The 23,184-nt window shown below is 41.9% G+C and overlaps 3 protein-coding genes across 3 annotated transcripts; all 3 read right to left on the bottom strand.

Annotated features, from left to right (window-relative positions):
- Nucleotides 1–2,326: 2,326 nt before the first annotated feature.
- On the bottom strand, nucleotides 2,327–4,623 carry LOC106745417 (cytochrome P450 9e2-like). Its single transcript, XM_014621000.1, has one exon. The coding sequence runs from the start codon at nucleotides 4,046–4,048 to the stop codon at nucleotides 2,480–2,482; it is 1,569 nt and encodes a 522-aa protein (XP_014476486.1). The 5' UTR covers nucleotides 4,049–4,623; the 3' UTR covers nucleotides 2,327–2,479.
- Nucleotides 4,624–5,874: 1,251 nt separating this feature from the next.
- On the bottom strand, nucleotides 5,875–9,811 carry LOC106745418 (cytochrome P450 9e2-like). The gene has a single exon (XM_014621001.1). The coding sequence runs from the start codon at nucleotides 8,366–8,368 to the stop codon at nucleotides 6,812–6,814; it is 1,557 nt and encodes a 518-aa protein (XP_014476487.1). The 5' UTR covers nucleotides 8,369–9,811; the 3' UTR covers nucleotides 5,875–6,811.
- Nucleotides 9,812–9,895: 84 nt separating this feature from the next.
- Nucleotides 9,896–14,736, bottom strand: LOC106745419 (cytochrome P450 9e2-like). The gene has a single exon (XM_014621002.1). The coding sequence runs from the start codon at nucleotides 13,673–13,675 to the stop codon at nucleotides 12,119–12,121; it is 1,557 nt and encodes a 518-aa protein (XP_014476488.1). The 5' UTR covers nucleotides 13,676–14,736; the 3' UTR covers nucleotides 9,896–12,118.
- Between the last annotated feature and the right edge of the window lie 8,448 nt (nucleotides 14,737–23,184).

Genomic DNA, 23,184 nt, shown 5'->3' with positions numbered 1-23,184 from the left:
TAGGGAGAAAACTTAATTTTTCTTTTATTTATTGTGATTTCTTGTAGAACTTATAGAACTAGGTTTTTCGATATGACTTCCAGAGAGAGCGAACTATAGGGGTAGAACGTGGTTAACTTAGCAATGACTGGGGCCGCGTCCCATACGTAATTATAACGAGGGCGAGGAGGTCTATGGGCTCCCGTTCCCATACAAAAGCATTTAATTAAGAGGCGATTCCCTATGTCGTTTTCCTCGCCATCGTCGGAGCAGAGGTCTGTTTTGATGATTCCCTGTCTGCTTTTTCACACGCCTGAGCTGATTTCAGACCCTCTGCAAAACCTGGCTCAAAAGACCAATCGTCCACCGACGAACAGTCAATCGCTGATTTTCCTACGAAAGTCAGGCAGAGCTTTATAAAGGTTTGTCTGGTTAGCGATAGACGGAACTGGTGATCCGCCAACAGGTGGATCCCCTCCGCTAACTTTTTAATGGCAGCCTTCATGTCTTCGTCATGGGATGTTTTGTTGGAGTTTTAACAGATCCAATATGTCGGAGCCCAATGCATTGAGACAAGCTCCGACTCGGAGCTGTTCTTTTGACTGATATCCGTCTCTTTTTAAGACGTTCTGTCGTTTCGCGAGAGCGGCATGCAACTCCACGTTAATCTTCGGAAGGCCCAAGCATACCAACTCGCTGCTTCCAGTATGATCAGATTCCATGAAGCATCGATGGCTGAAGATTGCTAATCTACGAATAGATCGCTCATTGATGAGATCTCGTTCTCCTTATTAGAGCTAGCGTCTTCAACTATCGTATGGGGAATCATACTAAAAAAGACTCTAGGATCGGAAATAGACGTCGACGCGTCTGTCGCTGGTTCGCCGCCTCGGTTCTCGAGAACCGTTTGCTCATCTGCGTGAAAAATAACCTCTGGAGAAGCGATATCATTATCGCCCTCCGGGGAAGGGTAAACTTCCGAACTTTCCGGAATCTTCGACGAGTTCTGCTTCCTCATAAATGCTAGAATATTTCTCAGCGTGGAAGGTAACTCGTCTTGGTGCTGCTGTTGTACAAATAGGAAAAGGCACGGTCAGATGGAGCAATCGGTTATGTTTCTTCTATGCCGTAACGAAGGAACATACCTGGTTCACCAGCCCGGTTCTGAAGAACCGTCTGCCCATCTGCCTGCATAAAGACCTCTGAATGGACGATTTCCCCATCGCCCACCAGGGAAGAGCAATTGTCCTCTGCCGCTCACCAAACAATTCGTTTGCCAATGTGGCGTCATTTTCCTTGTTCGATTCAAGGGTCTCCCTGATGGTCCTTTGAGGGGATTCCTCGGAAAAAAGTCGTGATCTTCCGCTGGGATCGCAAGAGCATCTTGTCTCGGGAGACCCGCGAGATTTAACCTTGTAGTCGCGATTCCGCGATCTTTCCCTCGAGTAACGTTTTCTTTGTTTTGATCGATGTATGGAATGGCTCCTATGTTAGTCTTTAGGCATCCTGTACCCAAAACCAATAAAAACTAATAAAACTACTGCCTAAATGAGGCATTAAAGGGATTCAGACACGCACAGAACTGTTAGCGTTACGCGCAACAGAAGCACAATGACGTGGGAAACACGCATGAAGGCGCGAAGGACGACGCCATATTTTCGCTTGTTTTTGAACTGTTGACAAATGCGTGCCGAGAAGACACGACTACATATTCCATCTGGACAAGACGGCAAAACATAATTTATTTTGCGCAACACTGGACTTTTTTCTCAACTATTGCGCAATTGTATGTATCAGAGATAACACGGAAGGTGTATGAAAGCAGCACGCGGATATCAAATACGTCAAAATATGTCATTCAATTGATTAACGTAAGCATCTTTCGAGACTGATATGCAAGATTGCACACAGAACGAATTGACCGACAAACTGAGTTGGGCCTTGAGCAAAGAATGCAATATTTATTACGTTCTTTATAGTCGGAAACGTAACTGATCGATTTTTCTGAATATGTAAACATTGGGCAAATCCATGTGGTTTTAAGCGCGAAAGCGTGCATCTAAAATTTATTCACGCATTTATAGGCGTAGAGCGTCAGCAGAAATCTTAATAACTCCTCTAATAAAAAGCTCAATAAATCAATGCGAATTTATGACCCAACATGCGAGAAGAAAGATTAAAGAATTGCCTACTTACTATATTTGCATATATTTTCTACGAGAAACCACTCGAATTTTCAATAACGATCGTACCTGAGATAAAATTAGTGCTTTAAATTTACCACTTCAGAAAATAATTGTAGGAAAAATCACAGATGCAAGGCGGGATATTACATTAAATAGGCTCATTAACCTAAAATAAAGTATCATTATTACGTAATGATTATTATGTAATCACAATAAATCCACAGATTAAAATAAGGGAAGGATGAATCATACATGCTTGCATAAGTTGTGATTATAAATTATCGAATACATATTCTATCAACGCTGCCGCGGACTTATATTTGGACATTGGCCGCGCTGCCGCTGACAGTGTTCGGCGATACAACATTGAGAGCGTCACTTCTCGGCTGAATCTTGATCCAGGATCCGCCTTCCGCGAGGATAGTGAACTTCTTCTTGCTGAGTCGTATCGGGTACACGGTCTTCTCGCAACGTTTCAGCTCGCAACGGGCCAGCAGGTGCACCAGCATCACCTTGGTCTCCAGCAAGGCGAACCTCTTGCCGATGCACATCCTCGGGCCGATTCCGAACGGGAGATACGCGTCCGGATTAAAGCCCATTTTGTCCTCGTCTAAGAAGCGTTCGGGACGGAAGCTCGCCGGGTCTTCGAAGTTCTTCGGGTCGTGATGAAGAGCATAAACGGGAAACCAGACAGTCGAACCTTTCTTCAGGACGTGAGGCTTGTCGCCGGGTAGCGCCGGAGGCAGTTTGAATTCTTTCACGCACACTCTGTCGAGAAAGAGCACCGCCGGGTACATCCTGAGCGCCTCGTTCATAACAGCGTCCAAGTACTGCATCCCCTTCACTGCCTCGTAGGTCAACGTTCCATCGGTGGCCTTCATGACCGCGTCCACCTCGGCACGCAGCTTCGCCTGCACGTCCGAATTCGTGGTAATCTCGAGAGCGGCGAAGCACATTAAGGTGGAGGCTGTTTCAAAGCCGCCGATGAAGAAAAGGAAGGCTTGCGAAGTTATGTCCTGGATAGTCAGCTCCTTACCGGAGCCTCTCTTGCCTCTACTGTCCATCATTAGCTGCAGTATGTCCGGCCGCACGATGTTCTTTACTTCCCTGGTATACATCGTGTTTCTCACGATATCATTGAAAAACCTGGTCATTTGATTGCTAACCGTCTTGATGCTCAGAATCTTGCACAAGAACGGCATGCTCCGACATAAATAGAACTTGATGGTGGTGATGATGGTAAAAGTTGTAGCCTCCATGCCGTACATATAAAAGTCATTTTTGGGGTTTCTCATGGAGTCGACGCTGATGCCGAAGACGCAGGTCGCGATTACGTCGTTCGTGTACCTGGTGAAGCTGTCCTTTAACTCCACGACATTCTTGTCCGTCGGCATTTTCGATAGGAAGTCGGCAAAGTCGGCAGCGCAGTTGGACATCAGCTCGAACGTGGTCTTCATCTTGCCGGATGTGAACGCGAGGCTCAGCAGCTTTCTCAACTCTCGCCATTTATCGCCACGAAGGGAGAACAGGTTCTTACCCAACATCGGGTCGTTGACCTCGTCAATAAAGGAACGATGTTCGGGGAATATCTCGAAGTTCTTCACGGCGATGGATTTGATGAGCTCCGGGTCGCGGATCATCACTACCGGATTCATGGCGTCGAAGAAGCCGACGTACTTAGCGTTCGGGCTCATATCGTATACCTTCTTCAGGAGCTCGGCCATCGAAGTCTGGCACAGAAACATCGGCCCCAGGTTGCCCAACACGGGCCACGGTGACACATGGTGAATCCCGTGCTTCTTGAAGTAGTCCAGGCCTTTGAAACAATAACGGTAAACAGCGTAGCCGCTGGCCAAGAGAGACAACAGTACCCAGAATTCCATGACGACGACGACGACGAGACGCAGTCGGAGAGACACGAATGATTATTTCGAGGTAACGTGCGCGAGGACACTGTCGGAGTCACATACGACTACCTCGTTTTTGTATCTCATCGTCGACCACTAGTTACGTAAGCTGACGGACGATTATATATTCGGTGTCACGTCGAAAACAATACTGGACAACGATTCGTCGGTGAATTTTATTACTATTCAATGCACCACGAGCAGTAATGTATTCCTTTAGATCGTCTTATCTGCGCTATCGTCTATATATATATATGCCGATTTCGCGGGAAATGAGATTGCGGATTGAACTATAATAATAATGGAGTGTGCATAAAACGTGCGAATTGCAGAACAGCCGACGAGGACCAAACTCATGGGATAAAACTGTTAATCAAAGTGAAATTTTAATCCGATAAATATGTCGAATCACGTGAATTTAACCTGATTTGGTCACGATATATCTTGCTGCAATCGTGTATATATGAGGTGACCCTGAATAACCACACGCAGAGCATATTTGGAAATCATCAATCGAAAGACTAAAGGCTGCTTCACGCCTGTAGTCACTGCAAATTATTTGGTTTTACTGTGACAAGCCGGGAGAATCTTGGTAGTAAACAGAGCAACGTTTACCAAGTTGCAGGCGAAACAGGAAACTTATGCGCGCGTATAATTTAAATAATTTGGGTGAATAATACTTCATCAGCTTTTTCAAGGCCCCACATATTCTCAAAACGTCGAAAAACATTTCGTGCAAAAAGTAATTTATGTCGCTTAAGGATATTAATTTATTTATAATAATCCTTTCAGTGACATCAGTAAAAAGAAACATGAGTTAAAAATCCTTTCATAACAAGTAATACGCAAATTTATCGAGAAAGCGATTTATCGATATTGCAGAAAATTTGTTCCACATAAAAGAATTTTTTACACATGCCGCTGAAAGGATAATTATAAATAAAGTAACTCATACAGCACATACACATTGAATCAACATCTCAGAAACGTTGCATTGCATCGTTGCAAATTTTGCGTCAACGTTGCGAAATGTAAAGTCAACGTCGAAAACATATTACAGAAACATCTAATGTCCGCTAAATTGCTATGTCTTATAGACGTAATTCCACACTTAAAAAACATTATTCAACACACAGCAAGAAGCAATCCTAACTATTTGCCTGTAACCGTAAAAATCGTTTTCTTTTCGCTAAAAAAAGTTAACTTTTCTGTGAGAGATTTACTTTCTGAGACCATAAAATTATGGTCCGCTTTGAGCTGGAAAAAAATCAATCATAGATATAATCGAAAACTCTCTTTCAATTATTTTCGGGGCTTCCCGTAACCACTTTCAAAGTACAATTACGAAGCGGAAAAAATGTTCTAGTTAAACGTTTCAGAGCACGGAGCGATCGAAATTTATCTCTCGAATTTACAATCATGTCTTTCCCCGTGATTTTACGTCGTTCTGTTTCTCGTCTGTTTTTCTTTCTTTTTTGTCCCGCTCATTCTGACACTGACAAATGATCCTATAAAATAATCTACGTTTATATAACTCTTGCACGATATTTCTGTGGACAACTCATTGCCATTATAAATCACGACACTGCACATTTTATTAATATATGCGCGTAAAATAACTTCGTATTCTTTAAGAGTGATATGAAATATACAATAAGGAATTTCCGATACATTTGCGCGAGTTTCTGCATCACAATGTAGCATACGTCATGTTACTTTATATATCATGTTTTTATGATGTTGACTAATAGTGCTTACGACGATTAATCGTACAGTTTATGTAGTAATAATTTCATATTACATACGTTAATCAAGTGTCTCATTATAATATATTTTTATATGTTACATTTATAGACATTTTCTTACAGATATGCACGCTTTGTGCTTTGCGGCGCAAAAATGACTTTTTGCCAAGTTTAAACGCGTCTTTCATTAATATGCGCGCGCGTAATATTGATAATAACCGCGATATTTCCTCTCAATTGTGCGAAATGAATTATATAGGCGGCCGTCCGGCCGCGCACATCGATTTCCGTGTTTGCGTCTCGTAAGATGTATATCAGATCACACGAACGGCTTAATTTTTTGCGGAAGTGTGTGTCTTGAAGTGCACACATTCCACGAAAAAATTGAGCTGTATATTAAATATTTAATAATACAACATATTTAATCTTATTAATCGCAATTCTCATGCAGTTATTAGACAAAACAGTAGGCAACGCGCGTGCGCATATTAATGAGAGACGCATTCAAACTTAGCAGAAAATCACGGCTATTGACGCTATTTTGCAAAATCCAAGAATGAAGGCAAATTACTGAAAGCATCAATGTCGCAATCAAAACCGAAATATTCGTTTATTCATGCGTCTATGGATTAGTTTAACTACCATTTACGAGTTTCATCTCGCGTCCATTAATCTGCATTATTAATCATACGGGTTAACATGACTTTAGAAGATAAGAACAAAATAGTATATCGATTTTAACATTTTCGTTTAATGAGTTCAATAATACTGCTATTGAATTTAGAAGGTTTGCTCAAATCACGACGTTGTCGCTTGTCAATTTTACTGACGCAACAGCGTTTATCTCTGTGTGATATCGCGTTACATATATTAGTAAGACATTTTGCGCTCTATTTTTAAACATCATATGCGAGAGATTATACTTCTACTGACACGACAATAAGCATGCCGCTACTGTTTCGTCCGGCCGGCCGCTCGCTCGTTCGCGACCTTTTTAAGGATCAACGGCGTCGTCGTCAATCACCGCGGAATCGAGTGCGGGATGCACGTCGGTCCTGGCCTGGAAACTCAGCCAGAATCCACCCTCGGCCGACATTTGCATACTTTGTTTTTCGAGCCTTAACGGAATCGAAGTCTTGGCGCAGGGCTTCAGCTCGCATCGCGCCAACAGGTGGAACATCAGCACTTTTATCGTCATCATGGCGAAGCGGAAACCGATGCACATCCTCCGCCCGAGGCCGAACGACATAAAATACGGCGAGTTCTCGTAGCTGACGTTGTCGAGGAAGCGCTCCGGAAGGAACTTCTCAGGCTGGTCGTAGTACTGGTCGTCGCGTTGGATCGAGTAGATCGGCACCCAGAGCACCATGCCTTTCTTCATGGTGAAGGGCTTCTCGCCGGGCAACGCGGGCGGCAGCTCGTAGTCTTTCGCGCACACGCGCTCCAAGAACGAGGTCGGCGGATACATCCGTGAAGTCTCCTTGACCACCGCGTCCAAGTATTTCATCCGGTTGATCACGTCGTAAGTTATCCGGCCGTTAGTCTCCTCCAAGGTCTGGTCGATCTCCCGGCGCAGCTTCGCCTGCACGTCCGGGTGCGCCGCGAGTTCGTACGCCAAAAAGGATGTCGTGGTCGAGGTACTCTCGAAGCCGGCGAAGTAGAAGACGAACGCGTGCGCGGTTATGTCTTCGAGAGTGAGTTCTTCGCCGGCCACGCTTTTACCGCGAGTGTCCATCAGCAGTTGCAGCATGTCCGGCCGTATGATTTTCTCGGCGTCGCGCTTCTCGATCACTCTCTTGACAGTGTCTAGGAAAAATTTCGTCACCTTCTCGTCCACCATCCGCAAGTTTAAGATCCGCGCCAGCGAGAAGGTCCTGAGGAACGCCAGCAGAGCGATAAAAGTTTCGAAGAATTTAGTGCCGTTGCGACCGTGAACGTAAAACTCGTTTTTCGGGTTTTTTATGGTATCTGTTTTGATGCCAAAGGCACACGTGACGATCACGTCGTTCGTGTACCTGCTGAACATCTCCTTCGCATCCATATCGTTCTGGTCCGCCGCCAACGACGATGCAAACCTCGCGAAGTTCACCGCGCACTCCAATATCAGGGAGTACATGAACTTCATCTTGTGACCGGTGAACGCCGGCGTCAACACGGTCCTGATGCCTTGCCACTTGCTCCCCTGCAAGGAGAAGAGATTCTTGTTCATCAGCGGTTCGTTGACGTCGCATAAGGGCCGGCGGTCGTGAAACTTCTCGAAGTCCTTGACCAGGATGTCCTTGAGGAGCTCTGGGTCGCGCACCAAGAAGATCGGCATTGTCATGGCATAAAAGCCGTAGTACTTTGCGTCCGTCCGGAAATTGTACAGTCGCTGCCAGAATTCGCCTATCGAGATCTGGCGGAACACCACCGGGGTCATGACTCCCAGCACAGGCATCGGCGGGATATGGAGGACGCCATGTCTCTTGAAGAAATTAAACTTCTTGAAGAGATAGTAATAGATGCCGAGAGCGCCGATCACGATCGACAACAGTAACGACCAGTGTTCCATCGCGCGAAGTTCTTCGTTCGCAGGTGATTGTGCCCGGTGTCTTAATCAGTCAATTTCGATCGAGCGAGAAGTGAAACGACTCAGAGAAACTACCTGCGATGTTGCTTATATGAATCTAATGGAACAACTACCGATACTTGACTGATATTGCTTCGAACTGCCCACCACTATTCCGCGTCCCCTTCTTCAGTGCTATGCAGTCTTTTGTATAATTTTGCATCCTTTCTATATCCCATGTCTTTGTCTTGTCGTATTTGCTTATACGCAGTATGTAATGAAAAACGGAGAGAGAGCGCCAACATATTTCGAATGATAGAAATAGAAGGAATTCGCGATATTATGAAAACGATGAAAGATAAGGTATTATTCATGCAACTTCTACCAAAATAGCTTATTATAAATAAGTTTAATTGGCTGATTAAGTATTATAAGGATGTCCTATTTTTTAATATATTAAATGTAGAAATACTGCGTCTTAGGAAACAATATTTAGAACAAAAAATTGTTTGGTTCTGAAAGGGTCACAAAGTGATAAAGTAAATTTGGTCTTGTCTACAAAAATCTAGAATAAAGAAATTGAAATTTCGAATAAAAAATTTTAATATGACTTTCATGTGGCAACTGCAATTGTTATGTAAGGTCAAACTGATTTGTCATATATGTCCCACTCAAAACCAAACAACATTTCTTCGGAACATTTTTCTAAAATACAATGATTTTTTGAAAAATTGGAGCCTATTTTTTTAAATGGATACACCCTACTTGTGCGTCAACTACGTAAAAAGATGACGAGCTGCAGAGCCGTATACTGGGTAGAGAAATATCTAAACCATAACATATAAAATATTTACTCGGCGGATAATAATAACATATTTATTTATATTACTATATACGTTTTGTTTTGTGCTAAAAAAAATGTGTCTTAACACTTTATAGTCCGCGGTCCACTCGAAGACGCTTGACTAATGTGTTCGAACTTCTCGAAGGCATAATATGAAAGTAGCCGCGCTTATTTGATTGATTTTCTTTTTATATAAATGTTGATATCTAAATAAATATTGAACCTAGCGTATCCAATAAACTTTTATCGTAAAGTTCACATTTTTCTCTATTATTAAACACTATAAAAGTTAACTTTTCTGTGAGAGATTTACTTTCTGAGACCATCAAATTATGGTCCGTTTTGAGCTGGAAAGAAATGAATTACAGATATAATCGATTTTTTAAGTGCATACATTATATCGAAAAGATTAATAAAAGAATAGAAAACATATTTCTCTTCTCGTTTATATGCAAATATTGGTTTTCCTCCGTGGATATAAATTAATATTTTCATCGTCTCATGATTCTGACGAGATTCGTCTCACGACACATCGACGAAATATCAGTAATACATCATCTATGTATGACCATATAATATGAAACAAAATAATATAAAATTCGGCATAATACGAAACCAACCAACAGATAAATAAACAAATGCAATTAGAGAATACGTGTACGATTGATAAATAATAAATCAATGACTGATTGTAAGAGGCGTATTTATCTTCTACATCTTGAATTTCTTTACTGAAGAAAAATTTGTGTTAGATAATCTTTGGGGTCTGCGACTATCTCGTTTTTATAAGTCACATGCGTCTACCTCGTTTTTATAAGTCACCATCGACCACTCGCTATGTAAGCCGACGGACGATTATATATTCGATGTCATATCAAAAATCAAATTGACAACGATTGTCAGTGAATTTTATTATTATTCATTGCACCACGAGCAGCAATGTATTCCTTTAGATCGTCTTATCTGCGCGATACGCCAATTTTATGGAAAATGAGATTGCGATGTGAATTGTAATAATAATGAAATGCGCATACGAAAAACGCATTGCAGAACAGCCGTCGAGAACCAAATTCATGAGATTAAACTGTGAATCAAAGTGAAATTTTAAACCGATAAAAATGACGAATTATGTGAAATTAACCTCATTTGGTTACGAGCAAATACGGATCTCATCGCAATCTTTAACATGTTTGAAATCTTTACAGGCGTAGAACGTGAGCAAAAATCTTAATGATACCTTTAATAAAATCTCACTAAGTCATTGCAAATTTATGACCCAACATGTGAGACGGAGGATTAAAGAATTGCATACTTCCTATATTTGCTTATATTTTCTACGAGAGAACCTCTCGAATCTTTAATAATGACCGTGTCTGAGATCAAAATAATGTTTTATTTTTAACATTTTAGCAAATAAATATGGGATAAATCGCAGATACATGCCGTGATATTACATTTAGAAAGCTTATTAACCTAAAATAAACTATTATTATCACGTAATAATTATCATATAATCATGATAAATCCACAGATGAAAATAAGGGAACGATGAGTCATACTTACATAACTTGCATAACTTGCGATTATAAGTGACATTATCGCTTTACGATTGACTTGACCGTCTTTTACGGGCGCAACGCAATAGAATTAATTAAAATCAAAGTATCGAACGAGCGTCTGCACGTATATGCATCGCACACACGCGTGTGAATGAGTCAGCTTGGAAGTCTTATTCCCCATTAAAAATAATGTCGCACTAGATATCAAAATGTCAATCCCACATCGCTACATTTGTGAACTTTGTACTCAGCTGTTAATCCTTTGACTGCTAACTGCTCTAAGTTGAAGCGCTTCGCGTGAGCGGCGTGCGGCCGGCAGTAGCGATCGCTGCGGACTGAATACTTTTGCGCGCAATATGGATCTTATCGGCGGCGTATTAACACTATGCCGTCCGGGGACACCACGTTGGTGTCCCGCGAAAACTATCGCGCAAAGGCCGATGGCACCACGTTGGTGTCGTGCGCAAAACTATCACGCAAAGGCCGGTGACAGCACCGTGGTGCCGTTTGTGTTCTGATTGTGTGCTGTTGGTGTTCTCTTTGTGTTCTGTTTAAGTAAATAAATAAGTTACAGACATAAGCGTGTTTTTTATTTTTATAAGTACTTGCGCCCTTTGATAATGGCAGACGAAAGAGAAGATACGATTATTCAAGATGAATGCGCGGACAATTTGTCTGACGTTTCAATTGAATTTGATGATTGCGAAGAAGTAGAAGACATCTAAAAGAGAAATACTAAGTACCCAATAAAATATTAATAAATAAATAAATATATAATACAGAAAAATGTTACATTTATTTATATATATCCTCGAAATTTCATGAAAATAGCGGGACAGGATTGAAAACTAGTGAGAAACTAATGAGAACTGACGATTTATGATCTCCCGAAAACCTCGAAAAACCGCCGTCGCCGAACAAAAAAATCCTGATGAAACGTGCGGACGGCAAAGTGTTAACACATTATAATATAGTACACAATCCAATTACTATTACTTTGTCCACTGCAAAATGAATCCAATCATTTTGTTATTTTCAATATATATTGTTTATTCACCAGTGGTAAAGTTTTAAAACGCCATAATTTAGATAGTTATAATGTATGTGTTTGGATATTGGAAATTGAAAAATTGAACAAATAACAAGTAAGTAACATAAATACTCAATATATAAACAAAAGACATGAGACAGCAGTAAACAGCCAAAGCCTTCGCCGAGCGCGCATTTGCGTCTATAGTCTACATCGATGGTTTTCGCTGGACGCATATATGCACCTATAGCAGTCAAAGGGTTAATTTCTAAATAGCATTATATATCCGATTCTTCATTAGAGCTTCCGCGGACTTATATTTACTCCGCGCTGTCGTTAACAGCGTTCGGCGATACAACGTTGAGAGCGTCACTCCTCGGCTGAATCTTGATCCAGAATCCGCCATCCGCGAAGATATTAAAGCGCTTCTTGCTGAATCGCATCGGGTACAGGGTCTTCTCGCAACGTTTCAACTCGCAACGGGCCAGCAGGTGCACCAGCATCACCTTGGTCTCCAGCAAGGCGAATCTATTACCGATGCACATCCTCGGGCCGATTCCGAACGGGAGGTACGCGTACTGATTGATGGTCTTTTTCTCGTCCCCTAAGAAGCGTTCGGGACGGAATCTATCCGGGTCTTCGAAGTTCTTCGGGTCGCGAGCAATGGCGTGAGCGGGAAACCAGACAGTCGAACCTTTCTTCAGGACGTGAGGCTTGTCGCCAGGTAGCGCTGGTGGCAGTTCGAATTCTTTCTGGCACACTCTGTCGAGGATGATCGCCGACGGGTACATCCTGAGCGCCTCGTTCACAACAGCATCCAAGTATTGCATCCCGTTCACTGCTTCGTAGGTCAACGTTCCGTCGGTGGCCTCCATGACCTCGTCCACCTCGGCACGCAGCTTCGCCTGTACGTCCGGATTCACAGTGATCTCATAAGCGACGAAGCACATTAATGTGGAGGTGGCATCGAAGCCGCCGAAGAAGAAAAGGAAGGCATGCGAACTCATGTCTTGGATAGTCAGCTCCTTACCGGGATCTCTTTTGCCTCTACTGTTCATCATTAGCTGCAGCATGTCCGGCCGCACGATGTTCTTTACGTCCCTGATGTACATCGTGTTTCTCACGATCTCAGTGAAGAACTTGCCCACTTGACTGCGAATGACCTTAATGCCCAGAATCTTGCACAAGAACGGCATGCTCCGACATAAATAGAACTTGATGGTGGTGATGACGGTAAAAGTTGTAGCCTCCGTGCCGTACACATAAAAGTCATTTTTGGGGTTTCTCATGGAGTCGACGCTGATGCCGAAGGAGCAGATCATGATCACGTCGTTCGTGTACCTGGTGAAGGTTTCCTTTAACTCCACGACGTTCTTGTCCGTCGGCATTTTCGATAGGAAGTCGGCAAAGTTGGCAGCGCAGTTGGATATCAGCTTGAACATGGTCTTCATCTTGCCGGATGTGAACGCGGGGCTCAGCAGGTGTCTAAACTCTCGCCACTTATCGCCGCGGAGGGAGAACAGGTTCTTACCCAACATCGGGTCGTTGACCTCGTCAATAAAGGAACGATGTTCGGGGAATATCTCGAAGTTCTTCACGGCGATGGATTTGATGAGCTCCGGGTCGCGGATCACCACTACCGGATTCATGGCGTCGAAGAAGCCGACGTACTTAGCGTTCGGGCTCATATCGTATACCTTCTTCAGGTGCTCGGTCATCGGAGTCTGGCGCAGATAAAACGGCCCCAGGTTGCCCAATACGGGCCACGGTGTCACATGGCGAATCCCGTGCTTCTTGAAGTAGTCCAGGCCTTTGAAATAATAATGGTAAACAGCGTAGCCGATGGCCAAGAGAGGCAACAGCACCCAGAATGCCATGACGACGACGACGACGAGACGCAGTCGGAGAAGTGCCAACGTTTATCTCGACTCGCGAAGTGAGGAGCGCGAGGAAAATGTCGAAGTCACATGTGACTTCCTCGTTTATATATCTCACCGTCGACAAGTAGCTACGACAAGTAGCCGACGAACGATTATATCTTCGACGTCACCGCAAAAATTGACAACGAGTGTCGGTCAACTTTATTATTAATTATAGCATTAGGAGTGGCAATGTTTTCCTCGAGTTCGTCTTATCCGCGCGACACAGTGATTTCGCGTTAAACGAGATTGCAAATTGAATGCAATAACAATGAAATGTGCATACAAGAAGCGCGATTTACAGTACAGCTGAGAACAGGACTCGTGAGGTTAATCGAGGTGAAGTTGTTAAGTGAGGTGATATTTTAATCCGTTAAAAAATGATGAATCGTGTCTACGGTCGAGAATTTAATTTGATTTCATCGGTACTTCTTCTGCTTTTTTAAGGCCACAATTATTTTCAAAACCTTGAAATAACACTTCATGCAAAAAGTAATTTATGTTGCTTAAAGATATTACTTTATTTATTAACTGTTCTTTCAGTGATATCAGTAAAAAGTCCTTTTATAACAAGTAATATACAAATTTATCGAGATTTTACATATAACTTGTTTCATTCGGAAGAATTTCTCACCGATGCCACTGAAAGAATAACTTTGAATAAAGTAACTCATACAGCACATAAACGTTGAATCAACATCTCAGAAATATTTTATTGCGACGTTGCAAATTTTGCATCAACTTTGCGAAATGTAAAATCAAGGTTCAAGCATATTGCAGAAACATCTAATGTCCGCTAAATTGCAATGTCTTATAGTCGTTGCAATTCAACATTTAAAAAAACATTATTCAATACACAGCAATAAGCAATCCTGACCGTTTGCTGGTAACCGTGAAAATCGTTTTACATTTTTTAAATTTTTTCGCGTTCTGCGTTGGTTCGACGTCGAGCGGCATCCAAGCAGTCTGTTGAAATTTTATTTTACTTCAATATGTTAAAATGTAATATATTAACAAAGTAAATATATTAATTTAACATTATATTTATGTACTTTCTTCATACTCTGCATGTTAAAGTAACACAAAAATTTCAATGGGCCGTTTTTAATATAAAATTTTTTCCTCTATACGCATACTATTTTATGCTGTTATCTCTGATAAATTCAATTACTTCAAAATGTCACTATTAGATTAAATGTATTGTAATCTTAAGTGATATATTGTAATCTTAAGTGATATATCTTGGATAACATCCGATTTTAATAAGTCTTTCGAGTCGACACACGGTTATTTATTTCCACGGGGTCGTATAGCCTAGTCGAGATCCCTTTGTTCGTGTGTTATTCTACCTCATGTATATTCTATTTAGAAATTTTCCGCTTCACATATTATTGTTCCACATATCGCACGGACATATGTACATTCTGCAATCAAACGTAGTAAAAATCTATTAAAAATTCTTCAATGTGCGTATTAAGTTATCCGCATTACACACACATATTCCCTTACTCTCACTCTCTCTCTCTCTCTTTCTCTCTCTTTCCTCCTCTCTCCTTCTCCGCGATATTTGTCCGATCGGTGGCGTCCCTTTTCCATCCGAGTCCGATCTATACTGGATTGCCGGGTAATACCGCAGGTTATTTGGCTTTCTCTCTTAAACACCGTGGAACGTCGCCTTGGATCCAGGATATTGCGAACGATGGGATCAGCGTACGGAAACAAAGCCGGGCACTTAGCGGCAAATTAGCGATGGCTGGGAAAGGGGGAGGGGAGTCACTGTCGCTCTTCATTACACCGATACCCTGCCCTCCTCTGCCTCCTCAACCTCTCCCAGAACATCCCCCTAACTCCGTCTAACCCTCTTAACCTCGTCCAGACAATGCACACGCCGTTCCCTCCTCGCATACGTGACGGCGAGCCAAACGCCGACTGCGTGCGGAAAAGCTCCGAAATATAACGATCAAAATTCGCCGGAGATGGAGCCTGTAAATGGATCGCTCGGTCCTGCAACTTGTAAGATCCGTGCGTTATCCTCTTACCTCAATTTCAAGTGTTCAATTTCAAGCATTAACATATCGCCAACCATGCGAATTACGCCTCACCGGGCTTCGAAAACGTTAAAATAGTTCAAGTTCGCACTAATGTGTGTGAAATCTGTAGAGTTAAATATTCAAAAAAGAACTTAACAAATGTTAATATCAAGTCAAGGTAGGTTTTCATTGGTCTATAGGCCATATAAATGGGCGCAAAACTGCCCTTAAGAATCAAAAGAGCACCGAAGTTCCGATTCGGGAACGCGTGAGTACGAATGCATTCCCCGAATCAAAATCTTGATTTTACATTAAACCTTTGATTCTATTATAATAATGACGTTTTAAATTTCCGCTTTCGCTGTATTTAGAGCCAAAATAGATCGTTTTGAATACTCATTTGAATTTAATGATCGAAATATCGGGAGCATTTGTAGCTTCCAGGTAGCATCGGAATGGAATCAGTGAGATGAAAAGTTCAACAGAGAAGTCAATATGTACTAGTATCGGCAAAATAGGTTTCCATTCGACTATAGAAGCCATCTAAGTAGACGTAAACTATTAGTTAGTTAAGAGCGTTAAAAAAGCATTAAAATTTCAAGTATGCTCGCGATTTCATGCTGCGACGTATATTCCGAATACTTCACACGTGAATGCCGTGCTGTAATTGCGACTTAATTTCAATTGATACAATGGGGCGATTTTGCGGTCGCTTCTGCGGGCGGGAGTTACGTGTAGAGCATCAAAAAGAAGAGAATTACAAATTTCCAATTCTTGGGAGAGAGCGAACGAGCGAGCGAGAAAGAGAGAGGAAGAGAAAGAGAGAGTGAGGGGGAGAAAGAGGGGGGGGGGAGTCGTCGATGATCATTTTTAAGGATTTCAGAGTGCAGAAACGAAACCTCGGTAGCGCGAGGCATATTGAAGGGAGGATACATTTCTGTGGAAGGAAACGCGAAAACGTGCCGAACGAAAGTACGACGGACGGCGAGTAGGAGGAGACGGGGGAAGAAGAGGCGGAAAAAGCGGGGAATGGGAGAGTGTAACAGAGTCCATTGTTGAAGCTTATTGAGAATCTGCCAATAGCCCGGGATTCAATTTGACTGGTGAACCGTGAACGCCATTTAATATACAGGCGCGTACGGCGAGACGTCTCGCTTCGCGCGAGCTTCTGCAACGCAACAGGCACGTGAAACACACCACCCACGCGTTCTCACTTTCGCTTATCTTCGGTTACCCTCGCTCGCTACGGAGGGAGGATGAAGGAGTGAAAGAGAGAGAGAGAGAGAGAGAGAGAGAGAAACGGAAGTTCCGAGATGTTCGATATTAGTGGAGTTACAACCGAACCCTTTTCGGTTTGCGCGATACCTCGTCGTCGTCCCCGCTTGCCGACGGAACTCCAACTTCTTTTTTGCCGTCCGTACACTCATTCGCTCGCTCGTCACCGTTCGTCACGCAGTTGCTTTGTCTCGTTCATTTGACTTTACCTCGTCTCTCGCGAACGTGAATCCGCGGGCAACGATTCCTGCCGAAGTAGTCTAATCGTATCTAATGGAACAAGTCCGAAAAGTGCCTGCTCTATTCTAACTAGATCTATCCGGAAGGGTATTCGTATAAAAAGCTTACACGCACAAAATGATCCGGTCGTTAGCTAAAAATTAGTTGTAGAAGTAAAATGCATTCGTTGAGGTACGACTTGATTAGCTAAAATTAATAGCACGAATAATTTAGGTTAGCTGTGCTCTCACTCAGGTTATATTATATATATAGACAACGTGAAACACGATTACATCAATCGACGAAGTTCTGTAATATCTAAAGTGATTGACTCACGATCCACAGGTCTCGGGTTAAAGTTCTCGGATTAATGTTGAAACGTGTTTTTCAAATACGACATAGCATTAAATCAAGTAAATAGCATCATTTTAGGCAGTATCAGCACAATCAGTACATCGACATCCTTCAGGACTGTTAAGAAAGAGAACAATAAATTTCTAATCGGGAATATGAATATGATTTTAGTACTATTATATGATTTACCTGAAATTTTTCACTGAAGCGTCTAAATTCTCTTAAACCGCTAATAAATTCATTTGCGGTAGCAATAGCGTTGTCTTTATTTCAAATGTACATCTTAGTTAGCCATAAATATCTTTCAACTCCTAAGACTAATTATTTGTCTCAGAATGTATCAGATTAGCGAAGGTTGCAATTTTCAGAATGTATCAGATTAGCGAAGGTTGCAATTTTCACCAATCGAAGACGCGAATCAAGATTGGTGTTGGTTGTCCGAATTTTAATTTTTAACTGCAATTTTCTTCAATATTTCTGATTCAGCTAATCGACGACTAACTCTTCCAATAGAATCGCTAACGTGGAAAATGAAAGCGGTTTGTTGTTAAAATGAATAAAAAATTCTTCCATTCTTTCTTCATAACTTATATTCAACATTGTTATCAGTCAAGTATTACCCGATTCATTCTGCTAACAAATATAAAATTATTAATATTTCGTTTGCAGGACGATAAATTATACAGTTCGAAATTGCTATTGATAACTCTGCCAGCTGATCATCGATTAAATTATTCGAAGTTTGAAGGTCATATTCTAGATAGGCCTACTCTAGATAGCGTAAGAATCTTTCAGACTTGTTTTATTATATAAAGATGCCGCTGTGTCAGCAGAATTCGTCAACAACGACATAGTTGGATCTTTATATCTTCTCGATTTAATAGCAATATTATCAAAATTAATGCTCGAATTATTAAAAAAGTGTACGATGTATTAATTTCAATAATATTATGAAATGGAAAACAAAAGACAAAGAACCATCCGTTGATGTTGATATGATATTTAATTACAGAACGATACGTTTATATACGTTTATATACAATTAGAGGACGATATTACATTTAACGAGAAAAATATATTTACATTAAGAAACGAACGTTTCAATCCTAATCGTTCGAATCCCTTTCAATAACATTACCGCTGAATCAAGATTTACTCAAATTACGGCGCCTACGATCAATTCTATTGATACAACAGGATTTTTCCCGCGTGGAGATCTACTTCAGGACGAACTACTTCGTTCGTGAGTGTGCTCCGTTTATTTCGGTGACACGACCGAATCGAAATTTGCATGCTACCTTGACGCTTTTAAGGATCATTCGCGTCAAATTAGATAGCCAGAGAACGGTAAAAGCCTATTTTGGTATTGCATTTGTTACGCATCTCTCTTCAAACTTGAATTCTATAGGTCGTATTTTAATGCTACTACTAAAACAGTTTATTTTGACGTTAAAACACCGCAAACAGAAGCACATCGTACAGTCAAAATAAAAGTAATTATATTATTAAAATTGAAATTGAACTTATTTCACGCTATCTCAGCTCCTACTGTGCTCCTACTGTGTTGTAAAATTAAACTAACATAAGGTCGTATTAACTGTGTTGTAAATTAAATTAAATTATACTGTGTTGTAAAATTAAACTAACATAAGGTCGTATTAATCTTCTTTTTACAAACCGTACCTCGAGCGTTATTGCGGCGCTAATTTCACCGGTATCGATGCCCTCGTCCGGTTTCTTTGCGTCGCGCTAACTCCTGGAGAAACTTGCATCAGTCGCCGCGGCTTGTTATTTGATGCGTCATGATTATTACGAGTCGAGCGCGCGACTGAGCGAAAGTAGAACCGAGAGAGAGAGAGAGAGAGAGAGAGATAGAGAGGAAGTGAACGGGAGAAGCCGGTGTTCTTAAGTGGTTCTTATGCTGTATTTCCCGGAGGGATATTTCGTTTTGGCCCAGACGAGAGTAATGACTGCCACCGCATCAAGACCACTACCACCATCGCTAACGGAGCGCGAGCAAACTAGGCCGATATCCTGCCGCCTTTCAAATAGTCGTGGACTTTTAATTTTTCTAATGGGTTAATCATCGTGCAGCGTCTTCAGCGCCAGCGTGCGCTCGTGACTATGTTTGAGCGGAAATTTTAATGCCGCTACTTTGGACGCTCCGGACACGTTCATTCAGACTATCTAGACTGGCCTGTGGACTAATGAAAACCTATTTTCAAGATGCTACACTCGCTTAACTTCTATCTTAAACCTTTAATTTCGCGGATTTCATTTTAACCCTGACAGTGCTTCTACGAGGTCTACACGTCTTTTCTTTCGCTCACCTCCTCTCTCACGTTTCATGCAAAACGCTATATCCCACTATTATTTCTCTATTATCGGGAAAAAGAAAGTTGGGTCACCATGTGATCATTGCTATCACATCAACCCGTTTGCTGGCGGCAACTGATTAAAACAAAGGCAATAAATAAAAACGGTAACAAGCATAATAATTCATAAAAGATCAACAAATGCAGAAAAATCATTATTTCTCCAATTTCTTCGCGATGTAGGCCTGAGAGATCTGTGATGTTACTTCAACGTCGAGATCGCGGGTATTCCCCCTAAAATCAACGACCAAAGATTCGCTTTTCACTTTAGAATCTTACACGATTCTCTTGGGACAGAGATTACTTCAAGATCTACGAACGAAGTGTGCGTAAGTCTTGCGTATGAAATCTTCGCCGAGTGTCATGGACTGTCCTTGATATCTTATGTGGGAGGCGCGATACGCTGTGCAGCGGGTGAATTGCTCGCGGACAAGTGGACAAGTGGATCGTTACACGGTTTAAATAATCGCCTGAAACCGGCGATCTGCGTCTCTTCCGACGAAGATTATTAATCGAGTGTTCATGACACGTGTGTGTCGCGCGATTCCTCGTTGCTTCTCCAATAACAGCTTCGGCAAATACCGCGGAAACGACATCACGCGCGCTCGCATCTCGATGCGTACGCACGTGTTGTCAGGATTATTTCAGTTGAAGCCCTCAGGTCTAAACAGGAAGTGTTGCGCATCCTCGTGAAACGCGCCCCATAAATGATTCCGGCGTTATCTCGATCCCCTACCTGATAGATTTTCACGCTTGTCACGACGTGAGACAATCGATGACGGAAACTTGACAATTTCTTAATTGTATACGTAGAGCAGATGTACAATATTAAATTAATGATTAAATTTATATTATATAGTGGTGCAGATTTTTTCTTGTATATTGATTCTTATAAATTTACTCAAAGTAAGTTATTATTCGTTTATTATTATTTTTATTTGCTTATTGATTAATTTACATTCTAAGCATTAATAATTGCATTATTAGGATAGCCTGTGTTAATAGTTGTCATTTGAAACTTGCCTAATGTGAGAAACTGAAACTTCAATTTAGAGTTAGACTCGAGTCCTTCAATTGAATCGTATGATATATCTGATATTATATCTGTAATCAACCGAAAAACACACATCTATGTCTAAATTCCAAACTCAATGTCTCACTCAGTCAGTAAGGTCAGTTTCAAATAATAACTATTGATATGGATCTGAAAAGTCTCAGACTTGTATACGTTTTATACGCGTTATTTCGAGTGAAGATACTTTTCCGTCGCTCCATGTAACAAATATTTACGTATTATCACGTTATTTGCCGGTTGTTTACGGGCGACTCCTCTCTTGACATGTTTAGACTCGATTTAAAGAAAAGAAATCAAATCAGTTGCAGACACACTCGAAATACGCGCGGTGAAAACAGGAAAAACAGAAGAAACTGACTTATCAATGCCGCAATAAACACATCGGCTTCGTGTCACGCAAGCACTGGGTGCTTTATTGCGTCACGAGTCGTGCTTCTCGGAAAACATTCGCGCTGACAACACACGCGACCTCAGAGGAGACGGCGACGACGGCAACCTGACTCCGCGAGATATACCGCGGACGCGAAAACGCCTGCACGAGAGGGATCGTTTCAGAATGCGCCAAGTTTTCCCAATTGAAGGCAACGAATTCGAGGGTAATCTTTTAAAGGCCGGCTCCCCGGACTCTCGCGATCCAGCGGAGAGTTAATGGGGTCGCGGGGCCGGCAGACAAGGTTGCTTCGGGCAGAGCCAGGAGTTGGAAGACTGAGACTGGCTCTGCAGGAATCTGCATAACAAAACGCGCAATTAATAAAGTTCTGCGGTGTGGAGGGCACCGACAAAAGAGCGTTTCGTCCTTTCAGCGTGCGCTCCTGCAACCTTCCTCTTCCTGCTGGCTCTCTCTCTCTCTCTCTCTCTACCTTCCTTCCTCTTTTCCCCTTATCCACCCTCTCTCACTCTTCCTCATCTCCTCTTTCGGGGCTGCTGCTATGGCTCCACCGGTGTTCCGCCAAACCGAGTCAAAGGGGCGGCAGACGGGGGGAGGGTATAGAGAGGTGGTGCCCATCGTGGACCTGGGGCTAAATAAGTCAGGCTTTGTAAGGAATCCTCAGTGAAACTTCGCAATCTTCGCCGGCGCGCACACCGTGCGGAACTATGATCGACGTCGAGAAACGCCGGCGTACTTTCCAGTCGCGTCCTAAGTCGAGTCGCTAACCTCGGCCGCAAACGACGATCGTTATAATATCTAGATGATAACTACAGAAAATTGGCAGAAACTCTGACACATGTGATGGATCAGCTGACGTAAACACGCAACGTTTTTGGGCACGATGCGATCTCATCAATGTAGTGCGAATCTCTCTCGAGAGAGAAAGAGACAGATGAATTTATTTGTCAGGTTATTCTCCGGAAGGATTCCCTTCAAACTCGAAGGTAGAAACGTTAGCCGAAAATTAGAAATTGAAAGAAGCAGAAACAATTAGTTAAATTAAATAAATGAAATAAAAATAAACTACATAAATGAATAAGTTTAATAACAGTGAAATTAAATAAATAGTTAAATAAATAAATTTAAAGAAATAATTAATAAAAAAGGAAGAAATTTAAGTAATCGAAGTAATTTCAAATTTAAAGTAAATTTATAGTAATGTGAAAAGGTATCTGAATGGTATGCAGGTTTTTCGCGCGTACTGACACAACTTTTATAGTAATCAACCGAGTCTCAAATAGTGTAGCCATAACTTTTTCTAGCACTTAAATCATTTCGGCCGTATGTTAATTTCTACACCTATCGCGTAAGACGGGTCATAAGCAGATACAGAAATGTTGGAAAAATGTAATAACATTTCTTCATTTTGCACGAATTCGTTGAGTCGGTACTCAGTGAAAAATAAACATCGAATAGTCGAATCGACGGTTCATTTCTCACTGGTTATCGTTCAATGAAAGACAATCCCGACCAATGGGGTACCCATGGTCTGAGATATACAGGGACATATAGAGAAATATGACCACGAAGCGTTAAATTCGTCAAGGTCACCCATGTTACGTAGCTTATTCAGTGAACCGTTCCAGAATCGCGCGGAAAGGGTTCGAAAGAAACGTTCGGATAATTCGGTTTCGACAAATAGGAGCGACGAGCAAATCGCGCGCGCGATCTTAACGGTCTCTTCCGGAAATACCCGCTTTGAACTTGAA

This window comes from Dinoponera quadriceps, unplaced genomic scaffold (assembly GCF_001313825.1).
Source record: "Dinoponera quadriceps isolate SergipeBrazil2010 unplaced genomic scaffold, ASM131382v1 scaffold1651, whole genome shotgun sequence".
Lineage (NCBI taxonomy): Eukaryota > Metazoa > Arthropoda > Insecta > Hymenoptera > Formicidae > Dinoponera > Dinoponera quadriceps.
Note: the sequence above shows the minus strand (reverse complement) of the source record. Positions and strands in the feature narration are given on the sequence as shown.

Bases quoted from the DNA above. Each gene is read 5' to 3' on its own strand.
- LOC106745417 (XM_014621000.1), bottom strand. From the start codon at position 4,048: ATGGAATTCTGGGTACTGTTGTCTCTCTTGGCCAGCGGCTACGCTGTT.
- LOC106745418 (XM_014621001.1), bottom strand. From the start codon at position 8,368: ATGGAACACTGGTCGTTACTGTTGTCGATCGTGATCGGCGCTCTCGGC.
- LOC106745419 (XM_014621002.1), bottom strand. From the start codon at position 13,675: ATGGCATTCTGGGTGCTGTTGCCTCTCTTGGCCATCGGCTACGCTGTT.